Source organism: Phyllostomus discolor, chromosome 1 (genome assembly GCF_004126475.2).
Source record: "Phyllostomus discolor isolate MPI-MPIP mPhyDis1 chromosome 1, mPhyDis1.pri.v3, whole genome shotgun sequence".
NCBI classification, from domain to species: Eukaryota; Metazoa; Chordata; class Mammalia; order Chiroptera; family Phyllostomidae; genus Phyllostomus; species Phyllostomus discolor.
In genome coordinates, this window is record NC_040903.2 from 113,615,967 (window position 1) to 113,632,102 (window position 16,136).

General features: G+C 54.0%; 1 protein-coding gene across 1 annotated transcript in view; it reads left to right on the plus strand.

Moving 5' to 3' along the window:
• Positions 1-1,404: 1,404 nt before the first annotated feature.
• Positions 1,405-16,136, plus strand: part of CSPG4 (chondroitin sulfate proteoglycan 4) — a 49,285-nt gene continuing 34,553 nt past the window's right edge. The window contains 1 exon segment of the mRNA XM_036013063.1: positions 1,405-1,618. Coding sequence (XP_035868956.1) covers positions 1,531-1,618 — 88 coding nt within the window. The 5' untranslated portion in view covers positions 1,405-1,530.

The following is a 16,136-nucleotide window of genomic DNA, read 5'->3' on the forward strand; positions in this document are numbered from 1 at the left end:
ATCCTTCCTGCCCTGTGGGCGAGTGTAGCACATCTCTCCTTTACAGACTGGGAAACTGAGGCCCTCCCTGCATGGCAGAGAAGGTCAAGCTGGAATTTGAAATCAGGGCTGGATTCAAGACCAATGCTCACAACCACCTCACAGACCTCAGCTGCCGCACTATGCCATGATGGGAGGAGTTCTGGGCTGGGGGTCAAAGACCTGGCTCCAGCTCTTAGCAGCTGTGGACACTTACCCAAGTCCTGTAAGTTCTCTAAGCCTCAGTTTCTTCATCTGAAAATGGGGCTCAATTTTGTTGCAAACTGTAAAGTTTGTACGCATAGTGGGGATGTTACTGGGTCAAGGGGGAAAATTGGGGAGAGTGTACTTGGTGAGATTGAGGGTGGGCTGAAGCAGGCAGGTGGGACAGAGAGGTTCTGATGGAAGAAGGGAGAGCACTCCAGGGGTGCTCTGCCCCCCACTCACTAGACAAAAAAACTGAGGCCAGGCAATGCTGATACTGGGGCCAGCAGAGAACAGGCAGAGCCTCTAGGCCCTGGAAGCTCTGCAATAATATGGCATTTTCTCCTCCTATTTGGGACAAGGATGATGTTGTTGCCTGGGAAGGAGCCAAGAGGAGCAGGGCCCCAGCCCGAAGCTGTTAGGTAGGAGCTAAATCCAGGGCCAGATTTCCAGGAGGCAGCCCCAGAAATTTGAAACATCAAATTCAGGAGCCAGGAGGCCTGGAGTCCTGGTACCAAATGGTCAAGGGCCTCATCTCCACCTGGGGGCCTTGAAAGAATCACATCCAGCTCTGAGCCAGTTTCTTACTCCATGAAATGGGGGAAGAGTGGTTTTACCCACCTTGCAGTGTTATTTTGAGGCAAATGATACCATGGAATTGAGAATCCTTCCTGCCTTGTGGGTGAGTACAGAACATCTCCCCTTCACAGACTGGGGAACTGAGGCCCTCCCTGCATGGCAGAGAAGGTCAAGGTTGCAACACCAGTGAGCACAGAGCCAGTGTAAAACCTCAGGCTGGTGCCTCTCTGCGCAGAGTCCTGAGGAGACCTCAGAGCCAAAGAGGCCCCAAAGCAGTCTGTGTGGTGGGGTCCTTTCTCCTAGGCCTAGTGTGAGGACCCCTCCACCACCACTACCAACCCTTGCAAAAGCAAAAGAAGAGAGAAGTGAGTGGGCTAGTCCAACTCATGTGGGTCTGGTGTCCTCTGGGACTTTGGTCCAAGACTTCAAAGTAAAGCCTGAGTCTGACTGAGCTATAAGGATCCCCTGACCCCTGCATGGGAAAGAGCAGCCCAGCACTGGCCCTTTAAGAAGGTTGTTGGGGGGGCAGGCGGGGAGCCCCAGCCTGATGAAACCGGAGCGCTGGTCTGGCCTGGTCGCGCCTCCTGCTCCGCCCCCCGAGTTAAGTCGGCGGCAGACACCAGGAGCCCAGCCCACACCAAAAGAGCCCGATCTCTCAACTGGAGACTTTGTTGCCCAGGTTCTGGATCCTGCTGGGCTCCTCTCAAGTCCTGCCACCAGCCTGCTGTGATGCATCCAGGCCCTCGGCACCCAACCCTGGCCCCTGCCCTGGCCCTGGCTTTGACCTTGGCTATGTTGGCAGAACCAGCATCTGCAGGTAAGTGAGGGGCCTGAGACATCGACCCAGACTGGCAGGAGCTGTGGCAGATTTCTTAAAGAAAAGGGGCAAGAGGGCCCAGGAGTGGCCCCCAGACCAGGGGACAAGGAGGCTGAGCTCCTGCCACCCTAGGCTGGGGTCTCCGGGAGTTCCAGCAGGCACCGACACTCTCCATCTCAGGGTTACATGGGCTCTGGTTTCCTGACCTTGGCCCCAGAGTAGGATTGCCTAGGGCATGGCTCTGTCCAGGATTGTTCTCCATACCCAGTGGAGCCACCTCAATGCCACCCGGGCTCCCTGAGCCCAGCAGGCTTTCCGCGACCACGTACTGCCCAAAGAACACCCAGTGAGAAGTACCCCAGCTTCAGCAACCCAGGCCAGGAATGAGGAGTACTGCAAAGCAAGAAATGGGGAGACAGCCACTCTGCCCCACCCTATGCTGGGTGGGGTGGGGCACAGACACCTCAGCCTCCACCTCCTCCAGCTGCCTCCCAGCTCAGCTCCTGCTCCTCCTACCCCTACTCCACTTGTAACCAGGTGAATTTTCTGTCTGGCTTCTTCATCACCACCTTCCTCCTGCCCTCCTCTTCCCCTTCCTGTCCTCTCTCCTCTCTCCTCACTGAGAAGACCTGGTGGGTGACAGACAGGACCACCCACTCTCCAGCCTCCTAGATGCAGGGATGCATCTAGGCCTCCATGTACTACCCTCCAGCATGCACTTGTCGCCCAGACAGCCCTGCGCAACCTCCCTGTCCCAGGCATTGGTGGCTGACCCCAGCAGAGGCTGAATGGTAGTCTGCCTTCTGAAGGGTGCTAGGATATGTCTCCTCTCAGTCACAATGCCAGAAATCCCACCATTGCAGTATTCTCCCTTTAGTTAAGGCATAGTCTAGTTATTCCATAAGAACTGTAGCCTCATGTATGAATTAGTGCTTCAGCCTGCAGATTTCAGGACCATTCCCAAGAGCAACTTTGAGCAGAGGAAGGGCTGAGTCTCCCTTCCAAGAGCCCAGGACATGAGAAGGGAAATGAGTCAGGGGAAGACCCTCCCCCCCACACACTAGTGTGAGTCAGAGCCGGATCCCCAAGCTTTCTGCTACTATTCCCAGGGATCCCATTCTCCATAATCTCAGGGCCTGGGTGATGGGCTAGGCCTTTAAGGAGGCGGGAAGGGGACAACTTAGGTGATTGGGGAGGTCCGTTCATGTAGTTCCCCAACCTCTAGTCAAGGGAAAGATTCCACTACTTTCTTGGGCTTCAACTTGAAAGAGCCTCTCAAAATGTCTTCAGCATTGACACCATGCTGGACAATGAGGAGTACACAGAATGCACAGGCTGAACTTGGATTCATTCAGGAGGCAGAACAGCAAATTAAAAGTCAAACAGCAATTCCTATCATTTCCATCAAGATCCAGAAAAAAAAAAAAACGTATGGAGAAGAGAAAGGCAGAAGCAAGCTGAGGCGAGACAGAGAGTGACCCTTGGGCTAGGACTCAGAGGGTGTGAAAAGGTCGGCACTCCAGGAAGGGTCTCGGGGAGCAGAGGCCCTGGGCACGAGCAGAGAGATGTTGAGCTGAAGACCTGGCTGCAAGGCACATTTTGAGCACAAGCCAGGGAAAGCAATTGCATTGGGCACAGAAACCTTAAATGGCAAAATGTCTTCTTGAGGAGCCACCTATGTTTTCTTGAGGAGCCACCAAAGGTTTTAGAGAGGAGAGCTGCATGTGCCAGTGGAACTTTATAATGTTGAACCAACTGCTGCCTTTAGGAAGGACTTGAAAATGGATAGGGGGTGAGTGAGCCGGTATCCTCTCCTCCTCCCAGGCACAGCTCCCCTCCAAAAACCCATCTTTGTCACCATGCCTGGCCTTGCTCCCTGTCCTAGTCTCTGCAATAGGGGAAGCCCCTGCCTGAGGAGTGTGTCCCTCCCACCACCCATGGACATCCCTGGCCCCAAAGGCCTACAAGATCTAGGTACCAGATTGACACATATTAGGCTTTCAGGTCATGAGGCCTGAGAGTCAAACACCCTTGGAAATGATCTAGGCCAACCTTCTAATTGTACAGACATGGAAACTGAGGCCCCAGGGAGGAAGCAAAGTGCTGTTAAGTCCCACAGAGGAGCCCAGCTACTGAGGAAGAACTCCCAGTCTTGCTTTGAGGGAGTTCCTGCCTTTTGTGGGGGCTAGGCTTGGGCCACTCTGACTAGAGGTGACAAGTATGGCATCCAGCTCCTTCAGAGCACTGTGGGAGGCCCTCAGCAGAGTGACAAGCATTGAAGAGACTGGATTTGAGCTGATGTGGAGAGGCAAATCTAGAGGTCAGAGTAAGCACAGGGCCAGTGGCTCCTGCATCTCTTCCTTGGCCGGCATAGCTGACTTTGAAAGGTAGAAGATGAGGGGCTAAAGTGGCACCTGGAAGGGAGGGTTCCTGTGTAACCTGGGCAAGGGGAGGGGCTCTGAACTAACGGGGGTGTCTTAGAGAACATAGGGGAATCAGGTGCAAGGAATTGAACCAGGGCAGACTCTGAGGGTGTTCTGGGGTAGGGAGGGAACCAATGATGTTGGAGACAACCTCTGAGCCACGCACATGCTGCCCTGAGCCTCTGGGGCAGGGCAGGGGCCAGGGTCCTTGGCCCAGCCCACCAAGACTCTGGAAAAGCTGTTCCAGAACCAAGTATAAATGAGCCCCCAATGTTTGCCCGCCAACCTGGGCAGGACAATAAGGGTCTTTCAGCATAGCCACCTCGGGGGCCCAGGAGGGGCCGGGCCAGGTGGTCCAGGCCACTGGCCCTGGCCATGGCTAGGAGGGAGTAGGTTGTGTGGGGAGCTCTCAGAGGAAGTATATAGGCTTTGTCTGGGAACTGGGCGTGCTGCCCAGGAGGTGGCCAGCAAGGGAGGGCAAGTTGGAAATCACCCTTACATACACACTCACCGGTGCATACAGATGTGGGCTCACACATGAAGACAGAGAACCCAGCACACAGCCAACTGCACTCACAGACCTGGGTGGGTGGCTGCTGCCTCCTACCTGGGTGGTGCCTGGATGAGGCAAGTGAGGACAAGATGAGGGGAGGGTGCTATGTTGGGCTGTGGCTCCTATTCAGTGCCCAGAGCAAACGAACAACAGGGCCTTTGGGTCTAGGACTTAAGCCCACTCCCTCCGTGGTCCTCTGCTCCTTCGATTCCTGGCCCTATCCAGCTCCCCTTTGCTTCCAACATGCCTCCAGCCCCAACTCCAGTCCAGTTCTGTAGAGCCAGAATTCTAGAGTTAGGATTCCTTCTTCAGGAGCAGGCTTGGGCTATATTCTAGAAGTACTATGTTACCATTATTGATGCATGTGTAGGAAGAATTTTTGAATTAACTGAATTAGTATGAACAATTTTGTACTTGGATATTCTCTGGGGTAGGGGGTCCTAGTTCTTCCTGCTTCTCACGAGGGCCCATAACTGCAACCAGGGGAGAGGGTGCAGCTATGTTATAACAGGGCCCTTACCTCCAGAGATGGCCTGGGGGAAGTGCCGATCACACTGCCGCAGCCTCACAGCCCTGCACGCCAAGAAAATCCTGTTTTACAGTTGAGAAAATGAGGCTCAAGGCCCAAGAGGGGCTGGCCTCAGGTCACTGAGCACACAGGCCACGGCACCAACAACAGCTGGCTTTCCAAGTTATGGCCAGGTGGACGGCCACCCACCAGTAAGCTCAGGCCCCCAAGCAGGGGAGAGAGGTCTCCCCGAGGCCCCTAGATCTCTGTTCCCGTCTCCCCATTCCCCTTCAACATCCCCTCACCTCTCCAAATTTTCTCTACTTTCTGAAAGAATAGGTAAATACTCTTCAAGAAAGCCCACTTCTCCTCTAACAGCTGAAATGGCAGAGGAAGCCACATTTGTCTCAGGTGCAGGGTTGTGGCTCTGGGGAAGCCACAGCAAGGTGACTTGGTGACATATTTTAGACAGTGCCTATCCTGTCGACCATGTCTTCCTCCCACTCAGCTCCTGCCCAAGCCCTGCCGGCTCCCAGCCTGTGAAGGAGCTGGTTCTGCCAGGCCTCCCGCCACTGCTCCTACTAAATTGTCTCAGTGTGTGTTTCTCCCATGGTTTAACTGTTGTGGTGGGTCAGCAAGACCACCTCCCCTCCCAGACCTTACTGCAGAGACTCCCCACCCCAGGCCTCTGCCCCATGGTTCGCAGGGAAACCAGGGCCCAGAAAGGGCCAGCTACTCTCTCAGAGTCACACAGAAAGTCCTTAGCAGAGTAGGGATTGGGCCTCTCTGCTCATCGTCCTTATACCCTGGTTTGGGTGTGGCCTTGCCACAGGACCAGCAGCTGCCCAAGGACAGACCTCTCACCTGCTTTTCTCAGGGGTCTCCACTATCTTGCTGCACACACAGGACTGGGCCCTCAAGGGGCATAGAGATCACTGAGCCTACCAGGGGTTTGCAGACTCTACCCAAGGTACTCCAGGGCTCTACAGCCGTGTCTGGGGAGAGGGAATGCATGTTCCACTCTAATTCATGCATAGAAGCTCTGCGAGCATATGGTTATAGAAGACTGGGGTTTTGTTTTTGATAAAGTGTTCTATGACAGGAAGGAAGGAAGGAAGGAAGGAAGGAAGGAAGGAAGGAAGGAAGGAAGAAGGAGGAGGGAGGGAGGGAGGGAGGGAGGGAGGGAGGGAGGGAGGAAGGGAGAAAGGAAGGGAGGAAGGGAGGAACAAAGAAAGGCAGGCTGAAAACCAATAAATTGCTTTGAGTTAAAACATGCTGACAGCAGGGGAGATTCAGGTCAGACACAAAGAAGAACTTCCTGGCTTTCAGAGAATCCAGATCATGATATAACCAAGGACCCCCTAAAAGCTGTCCTTCCCCAGGTGGAGCATAGTCTGGGGGCCCAAAGGCAGGGCGTAAAACACAGTCCCAGCTATCTTCCAGACAGGCCTAGAGGCCCAGCTTATCCTGCCCCCAAATCCCATTCCTACTCTCCTAAAGCCTAAAGGAACATTCCTAAGCATCCAGGTAGGCAAGAGCCTCATGGTACCACCTGCCTGCAAAGGCACCACGGCTGGGCTGAGACCCCTCCCCTGCTTCATATATCAGCCTCTGCATTCAAGGTGATCCTGGGTCCCACAGCCTGACTGATGAACTAGGTCATCAGATAATAACCATAGCCCCTGGGACCCTTTCACTTTTGCCCAACCTGTTCCCTGCAACTTGGTTTTCGTTTTTCCTCCCCAGTCTTGGAGGTCCAGCTCCAGCACCACCACCTCTGGGAGCCTTTCTAACCATTGATTGCTGAGGCCCATAGCCTGGTCTGCCCTCATTCTGAGCCCCTGGACTGTATCTCTATGAGGTTACAGACCTTTCTTCCCCTACCCACACATGGCCTTTGTCTCCTGGTCATGACTTCCGTCAGTATGATGCTCAGCATGCACATACTCACACAGTGTTGCTCAGCGACCTGGCTCAGTGCCTAGCAGGAAGAGTATTCTCCTGCCCCTGAGACAGAAGTTCTGGGGAAAACCCCTAACTCAGGACACATAGCCTCTAGCTCCACCACCAGAGCAGAGCCTCTGGCCTGAGCCAGCCTGCTCCCTTGGGACTTAGAGGAGGATGGGGAGAAGAGACCCACTTCCATTCCCACTTAAGAGCAACACTTCCCCCCACACACACACCGCGGCCCCATCCCCTCCCCCCCGCCCCCACATTTCAGGAGGGACAACTATAAATATCAGTGGGCCCAGGATGCTGATTCCCATGACACCAACCCCTCCTTGTCCCTTCCCTCATGCACAGTGACTGAGGCCGGCCCAGCTCTCCTGCAGCTGAAGGCCAGCAAGGCAGGCCTTGGGCCCAGACACACATATGCACACACACAGCACTCTTCCTACCGTGGTCAGGGAAGGAACGAATCACCCTTTTTGGGCATCTCTGAGAAACTAGAAGTAAGCTCCTCTTCCACCCTCAGTTCTGACTCAGGCCCCACCTCCCCACACTGAGAGTACTCAGCTCTGGGAACCTCCACAGGGCTGGAGGAGGAAGGAGGCCAAGCACCTAATGGTGGAGAACAGTGTTAGAGAGCCTATGGTTTAACTGCCGTCCTATGACTGGATGCATGACCTTGGGCAAGTGACTCAGCCCTTCTAAGCCTGTTTTCTCCTCTCTAAAATGGACGAATAATTCCTCCCTCCCCTGTTTGTTAAGGATGAAAGCCCTTTGCCTGGAGTAAAGGCTTAGTAGGTAACTGCTCCTGAGACTGCTATTACTCTATTTCCATCTCCTTCCAGAATGCAGGGAGCCCTCACAAGATGAGGGCTCCTGTTTAGGAATCTTTCACAAAGGCCCGAGGTGGGGATTGGATGTGGTGACCCTGAGAGAAGGTCTGTGCGGGACAAAGTGACACAGACAAGAGGAGGTAGGCTTCTAACGGAGCTGTCAGCCAGCAACTGATAGCCTTCCCAGGACCCTTCAGAAAGGGGGATCAGGAGGGGGATATGCATCTGACAGACCACTGGGCAGAGACCCACGCATCCCTCCCACTGTGAGGAGAAGCAGAACAGCCCTCCCAGCTCCACCCCAAACCCTGACAGTCCCTGGATGGAGATCCCTGAGCCGGGGCACAACACAATCAATGTGACCTGAACAAATGACCAAAGGACACTTGGACCTGACCCAAGAGAAGATGAATGGGGACAAATAGAGGACCAGGCACCAGAACCTCCTACATGATGGGGAGCCTAACCACCTGTCTTGTCCCCTTGGGGCCACTCTGGAGGTAGGTAGGGGCAGAAGGCCAGGGCCATGAGGCGGCTCAACTGCCAGAGTTGCCATGGGGCTGTTACTACCACTCATTAAGCAGTAGTGGCTACACAGTGGGAAGCAAAATGCAGACTGAAGGAGTGAGGGACCCTCTCTGCCCTGGGCTGTTTGGAGCCACTGGAGTGTTGGTGATGAGTCCCTGGACGTGCGAGATCAGAGTTGGTAGAGGTAAGGGAAAATGAGTCTCAAGACATGAGAAACCCAAGCAGGTGCTAGAGGGACAATCAGGATAAGAGTCTGGCCAGGGTCTGGGCCCCCAGCTCAAGATCCTCATGTGTGAGCATCCTCTGCCTTCAGCACTGTAGGGTTGACTCTTCTCAACTGACCTTTGTGCAGAGCCCAGCTAGCTTCCCAGATGTGTGCTCATGCAATCCAGGTGCCAGCCACCGACTGAGGCTCCATTTCTGGGCATCTGGTGCCCATGTACTTCCAGCTGCCCATCTGGAACCCAGTTGAGCCCCTCTATGCACAGGTACAGTCATCCCTCCTTCTCCCTGGGGGACATGTTCCAAGACACCTAGTGGATGCCTGAAACCACAGGTAGTATCAAACCCTATATATACTATATTCTTTCCTAAATGGTACACCTAGTTTTATTGTGTTTCACAGATATTGTGGTTTGTTTGTTTTACAAATTGAAATTTTGTGGAGACCCAGCATCAAACAAATCTATTGGTGTCATTTTTCATATCATGGGTAGCATTTTTTAGCAATGAAATGTTTTTAATTGCTCAAACCTTCAATACCTCCAAAGTATGCTTATATATACACACATTTTCACTTAAAGGAAACACTTTATACCTTTTCTCTTTTTTTAAGATTTTATTTCTTTATTTTAGAGAGAAGGGAAGGGAGGGAGAAAGAGAGAGAGAGAAACATCAGTCAGTGCCTTTCATAGGCGCCCTAACTGGGGACCAAACCTGCAACCCAGGCATGTGTCCTGACCAGGAATCTCCCAACCAACTGAGCCACAGCAGTCAGGCTACACTGCTAATCTTGCACTTCGGGGCCATTAATAAACTAAGGGTGATGAACACAACAATCGATCTGATCATCGAGCCAGCTAAATGATGAAGAGGTGGGGAGCGTGTACAGCATGGAGAGGTTGGACAAAGGGATGACTTCTCATGCTACTCAGAATCATGCACAGTTTAAAACTTATGAATTATTTCTGGAATTTCCATTTAATATTTTTGTATCACAGTTGACCACAGGTAACTAAAGCCACAGAAAGCAAAACCACAAATAAGGAGGGACTTCTGTACTCAGATGAGAGCCTGTCCCTCTAACTGTTGATAGCCCTGGGGCAGGGGAGATGTAGGAACCTGAGCCAGCTATGTAGCTCTTATGTAAGATACCTGGACTGCTGCGTGGCATTAGGCAGATGTCTGTCCCTCTCTGGGCCTGTGGGTAGAATCTTCATTCTCCAAGGTCAGCTCTAAAATCCTGAACAGAACAGGGAATTCTGCTTCTGTCCAGAGAGAGCCAGAGGCTTGTTCTGGGCCACATAGCAATGTGTGATGGGCCTGGGAAGGGGCTTAGAGGCAGCCCAGCCCGCCAGAGCTCCCTGGCATTGGGAAACCACGTTCCTTTGTGGCACAGGGCCCTGGGGCTCTCCCAGAATGAGAGTAGTAGCTCTTCTCCATCCCCAGTTCCCATCTTCCACTCCCTGACCCCAGCCCCACCCTATCAAAAATAGACCCAGACCACCCCACCTTGTACCAGCTAGACCCACCCAACCCCTCCAGAGCCAGATGAGTCATCACTTGGAGATGCTTCTTTTTTTAACTGTCTGAGTCACCAGTTGTGGCTTTGGCTCCCTGACACTTGCCCCAAGCTACAGCCCCCCAGTGGTCCAGCCTAGGAAGGGGTCAGAATAGAGGCTGGCAGCAGGTGTGAGCTCAGACTATAGCCTATACCTGCATCCCTCCAGGCCTAGGATCTCACCCCCTAGCAATCCAGAGCCCAGACCTGCCCCGGGTGCTCCGGGTGTTACCCTGCCCCATCTACCCAGGACAGTCATTCAGGGATCTTGGTGACAAAGCCCAACTGCATTGGCTATGCTTCTACAGAATTTCTTCACCTCCAAACCGGCTTGGGCCTCCCACCCTGAGATTACAAAGAACAGAGGGCCTCTAGGTACTGGGCCCTGTGGGGTAGGTGTGGCCATGGCCTGGCTTTCTGAGGTGAAGGCCATGGAGATAACTGATTCCTGCCCTTCCTCGCTGGATCCAACTCAGACTCTCACCGCTCTGCCCAGAGCACCAGGAGGACTTTCTGTGGGTCAGAGGCCCCATTTCAAACCTTCCCTTGCTCCCTGTATATCCCCCTTCCACACACAGGGTCAACTGGACTACAGACCTCTTCCCCATCCCGTCTCTCTCTCTGTCTCTGTCAGCCCCCTCTCTCTGGCCTTGCTCTATTCCTCCCTTGCCCAGTCCTGGTGGCAGTCCAAAGTGTTCCCTCTACACTGGGCACCTCCTCAACTCCTTCTTTGCTTTCCCAGTAGACATGACATACTTCACCTCCACCCATTCCCACAGGAACTCTGGGCCCCAGGGACCAATCCAGAGAGAAATTTTCCATCCTCCTCACCCAAGTCCCCTCCTTCCCCTGTCCCCAGCTGCAGCTACATCCTGTCCCAGGGAATGTCAAGATCCCACAGGCACTTCCTTGGCCACTGAGAATGGGTGGGGTGGGGGGGTGGGGAAGGCGTGGGAGGCCCCACCCCCAGCCCCTGTGGAGCCTGCACAGCCTCAGATCCCATCTATCTCCCGTCTGTGGCTATGGCCTCCAGCTATAAATAGGGGCTGTGATTCTATTTTCTTTAAAAATACGCACCAGACTGTGTCACCACAGGCCCAGAAAAGCACTCCCTGACTGGGCAGGGTAGGGACATTTTGTCCAATCCCCTGCCCCTGCGCACAGCAGAAAACTAGAAAGAAGCCTTGGAGGTGAGACAAGGTTGGGGGGAGCTGGTCGAGCCCCCAGGTGCAGCCCTTGCCAGCAATCCAACAGCGAATGTGGCTGCCCTTCCCGCTCTGCTGGGCCCTCCCTCTTCTCTTCCCATCTCCTTTCACCAAGCAGCCAGTCTTGTCCCAAGACTCACAGTGTTAATGGAAAGAGGTGACAGTGACATGAATGCCCAAGCCACAGCTGAGTACCTTTGCATTCCCAATGAAGAGGAGTTTGGGGCTGTGGGGAAGGGTGGGGAGAACTTTTCTGAAGGAGCATGAGGCCATTTCACAGGCAGAAAGGAAAGAAGAGCTCGCCAGATAAGAGGCCCTGAGCAGAGGCCAGGAGCTGGGACCTAACAGGTGTAGATGGAAAATAGCCCAAGGTCTGCTGAGGGTGGTAAGTGGGGTGTTTGAGGGAGGTGCACAGGAAAGCCTGTGGAGCAGGAGCGAGGCCACCCAGCACCCGGCATCAGTGCTGTGCTAGAGGGCTGGGGCTAGATTGTGAGGCCATGGGGAGCCATTGGGGGCTTCCAGGCAAGAGGATGATGGAGTGGTTTCCATTGTAGGTTAACTGTGGCTACTATGAGCAAAACAATGCAGAAAATTTATTAAGCCAGGCAAGGGATGGTGGCCTTGTGGGATAGCACAGAGGAGCAAGAGGGAGACAAGAATTTGAAGGAGAATTTAAGGGTAGGATGGGCAGACCATGAGGAGGGACAAGGAGAATGTCTGAAACAACGTTTGGATTCCTGCCCAGAAATAGGTGGATGGTGAGGCCTTCACTGGATGGGGAGCAGGTCTGGGGAGAGATGACACTGACTCTGGCTTGAGATGGGTGGGCTTGGGTTTGAGGGCTCCTAGGGGTGTTCCTGGTATTATAATGTCTAGGGGGCATTGGCAGGTGCCAGAGATAGACATGGGGGCCATAGCAAAGGGGTGGTGCCTAAGGTCAGGAAAGAGATGAACTAGGGAGTGTGTCAGGGTGGGCACGGCTCGGAGTTATAGACAGACTGCGGGGTGGTCTACAGAGTTAGTGGGGGTGCTAGGCAGGAACATGTGCCAAGAGGATTCAGGCCTATGGTGGGGAACTCAGTCTGGGGATCTCTGGGGCAACTGGTTAGCACAGAGGCCACTAGCAAGGACAATGAGGTTACCTGGTCTACCTTCCCAGGCCACACCTTCCAGCCAGCCTGCCACCAGTACAGGAGCTTCTGCTTTTCCAGTCTGCCATCAGCTCTGCCAATAGAAAATCATTCATATGGGCTAAATGCCGCCTCCATTTGGTCCTCATATTCCCTTAGATACTGATGCTTCCTCTATCAGCACATGTGTATGGTTCTCCTGGATGACAGATGCCCTGGGCACAGGACACAGGCTCTGAGCTCTGTCCTTAAGAGCTTCCAATGTGGCCAGACCTGTGGTCCCTTAGGCCAGAGGTAGCTCTGCTGTAACCACTGTAGTAACCACATCTTTTCACCAGCCAGTTCCCACTGGCCTGGGTGGGCTGAGCTGGCCAGGGGTCAGGTGTTTGTGTCAGTCTCCCACCCCAGGTCCCTTTCCACAGATGGGAAAACTGAAGCCAGAGAGAGTATGGCAGCATGTGGCTCTGAGTGTGCGTGTGTGTGTGTACATGCACACACACATTGTGCGTGTATGTTGTGGGGTGGGGGGAAGCTGTGTCCTCTGTTTCCCCCAGGTCTCCTGGACATGGGACCTCTGTCTGTGGGGTCATCCTACCTCCCTTTCCTATATTCAGATGGAAGTAAAGGCAGAGTAGTGGTGGCTTCTCTAAGACACATAGCCTGTTGAGCACAAGCCAGGTCAAATTGGTCCAGACCTCTGTCCAAACCAACAGTCATGGCTTCCACTGTCCCCCCATCCCAGCCCACACCCTCACCGTCTCCAAGCCCAGTCTGCCAGGCTCAGGGAGGCCCTGAGCCCTCTCTCCAACAGCCTGCCCTCAGCTGTTTCTCATCGATGGGCAGAGCAGAAGGGATTCTGCCAGAGGGGGGATGGCCCCTCAGGCTCCTGGGAGCAGGCTTCGCACCCCAGGTGGAACCCAAACCTCCCGCCACTCCAGCGCCACTCCAGCCTCTTCTCTGACCTCTAAGATCTCAATGGGCTGGTGGGTCAGGGAGAAACGTTCTTCAGAACTAGCTCAGTTATCACTGTTTTCTGGAACATGCCATCCTCAGCCAGTCCTGGAGAAGGTCCCTCCCTGATCCTCCAGGCCCCAAACCAGACCCTATCCAGCCACGCTGGGGAGGCCAGCTGCCAAACCACTCATGGAAAGCCAACACTTCCCACTGCCTCACTCCCACCCTCTCCACCCTGCTCCCCACCCCCTCAACCCTGAAAGAAGGAGGCTTGAGGACAGAACGGGAAAAAGTGTATCTTCCCCAGGCAGGGGGCCAGTTCTCACACCCAGGCAGATGTTCCACTTCCAAGTTCCACATAACAACCAACACCCCCTTCTCTGTGCCATAGCCTCCCTGAGACCCACAGCATCACACTCCACACTGCTCTTTAGGCCCTCACACAAGTAACTGTCCTCCTTGCCTCAGTTTCTACAGCTATAAAATGGGAGCAATCTCACAGGGACCCTGCTGGGGGTGGGAGGCTAGGCAAGCCCAACGCCAGGCCAGCTCTCTCACTCTTCTTTCCAGAACCACTATCTTAGCCTTGTCAACTGAGATGAGGGACCCATATTTCCTTCAGAGTCAGGAAAGCCAGGGGAAAGAGGATGTGAACAAGGGCCTAGAACTCCTTCTGTATAAGGAGGAAAATATAAGGCAAGGAAAAGCCTCTCTGAATTGCTCCAAGCCACAAAAGTTCCACCCTTCCATGCCTGGAGCTTGGAGAACAGCAGCCTTCCACACACACTCCACTGCTGGCCCTGCTTCCTCCTGCTCCAGCCTTCCAGCCTGTGTGAACTCTGGGCTGCTTCTTCCAGATAAACCTCTCATTTCATTTCCTCTCTCACGTCCTCTGTGCCTCATGTGGTCCCAGGGTAGAGACACAGGACAGAGAGCCCAAGGCACCAGCCCTGCCCCATCAGCATCTGTGGACCAAGCTCAGCATCCCATCCCACTGGTCCCCTGCTTCCTCTCCAGGGGCACTCACCTTCCAGAGGGGGTCCCTAAATTGGACAGGTTCCTCAGTGTATGCCCCATAGCGTGGGTGGCCTCCAGGCACTTGGTCAGAGGACCAGTAGCTGACGTCAGTGACCAGGGTCAGGAAGCCATTGCTCTGCCCTGTCCTGTTTGGCCTGCAATCAAACACAAGGTCAAGTACCCTGAGATTGAGTCTTGTTGCTCAATAGTTCTCCAAGTGAGGAAGGACAGGGCCACCTTGACCACAGATGAGGTCCTATAGTGTCGAGAGGTAGAGACAGTGGTCTGCCCACAAGCACAGGAGCCTAGTAGAGCCACACTCTACTAGGACAAGCTCTTGCCTCCTGAGAGGGACAGGAACAACTGCTGTTTTAAGTTCCCTGTGGCACTGAACTAATCTGCTGTTGTTCCTATGGCCACGCCTTGTGGGCGCTATCATGCCCTGCACTATGGACTCAATCAGGAAACCAGGATGTAGGTAGTGAGCACTGAGGATCTGCAGGCAGCCAGCCCTGGAAGGGGGTGAGTCATCTTCACCTTGGCTCTTGCAACCCCAATGTCACCACTGCAGGCAGGTTATGTTGTACCTTTGGTCTGACACGAAGTCTGTCTTTGTAACCTTGCCCCTTGTTACCTTTGAAGGCAACAGGCATGGGGGAAAGTATAAGTTTGGGAGGGCCAACCTTTGAACCTCGGGGGTGAGGGGCTGTAGGACATGCTGAGGGAAGGGCTGACACTTGAATAGACACAGTGACAGCTTCTCCCTTGCCCAGGAGTCCAGATAGATGTGGATGGCCAGGAAGGGCCATGGTCCAGTATTCAGAGCACCAAATCCTCCCTTGTCCCACACTCAAATCTACCATTACCTGCTGTGCAGTGCAGGGTCTGCACTGCCCTGAGGAACTGAGTACTCATTCCAGTATGTTTGCTCTCCCAGCTCTGCAATCAGAGGGGACAGCATAGGGAGAGCCAGCCCCACCAGGTTGTAAATCAGAGGGAATTTTCACCCTACTTCTGCCTCCTCAGAGGTTCCCTGGCTTGGGGAACAGAGCACTGGGGATCTGGCATGAGGTCCAGAGAGCCTGGTGACCGTAGGGAGGGCCCAGCTGCAGGGGAAGGGCACCTGGCCCATCCCTGCTCTCACACAGGGCCACTCACACACACACATCTGTGAGGGAAAACAAAGAATCCTTCATCCTTGTCTTGGCCCTCCCAGAACACCCCACCCCTCAGCCCCTCAGACTCCCAGTCAGTGGGACTCTCCCAGTCTCACCCCTTCCTGCTCTGAGTCTGGAATCAGGATTTGTCACCACTGGTGACAAAAGCTATGGTGCAAGAGCCCACCTTCACCTAGAGCAGGAGCCCCTCCCTCCCCACTGGCTGGTGGTGCCCCTCCTCACCCCTCCTCGACCCTGTCCATAGTAGCAGGCGCACTGCCCACATCCGGCCTTTTCTGTCTCTCACAGGTTTTTCCTCCTCCATCTCCCTCAGGCCCTCAGTCTGGACCTCTAGGTTCAGTCTTTGTGTAGGGTCTTAATTTTCCATTCTCAGTTTTAATATCTTTCCCAGGCTGTCTTTTCCCAGGTCTGTTCTCCTTCTCTATCCCCATTACTCCAGTATTGTATTTGTGAATGAAT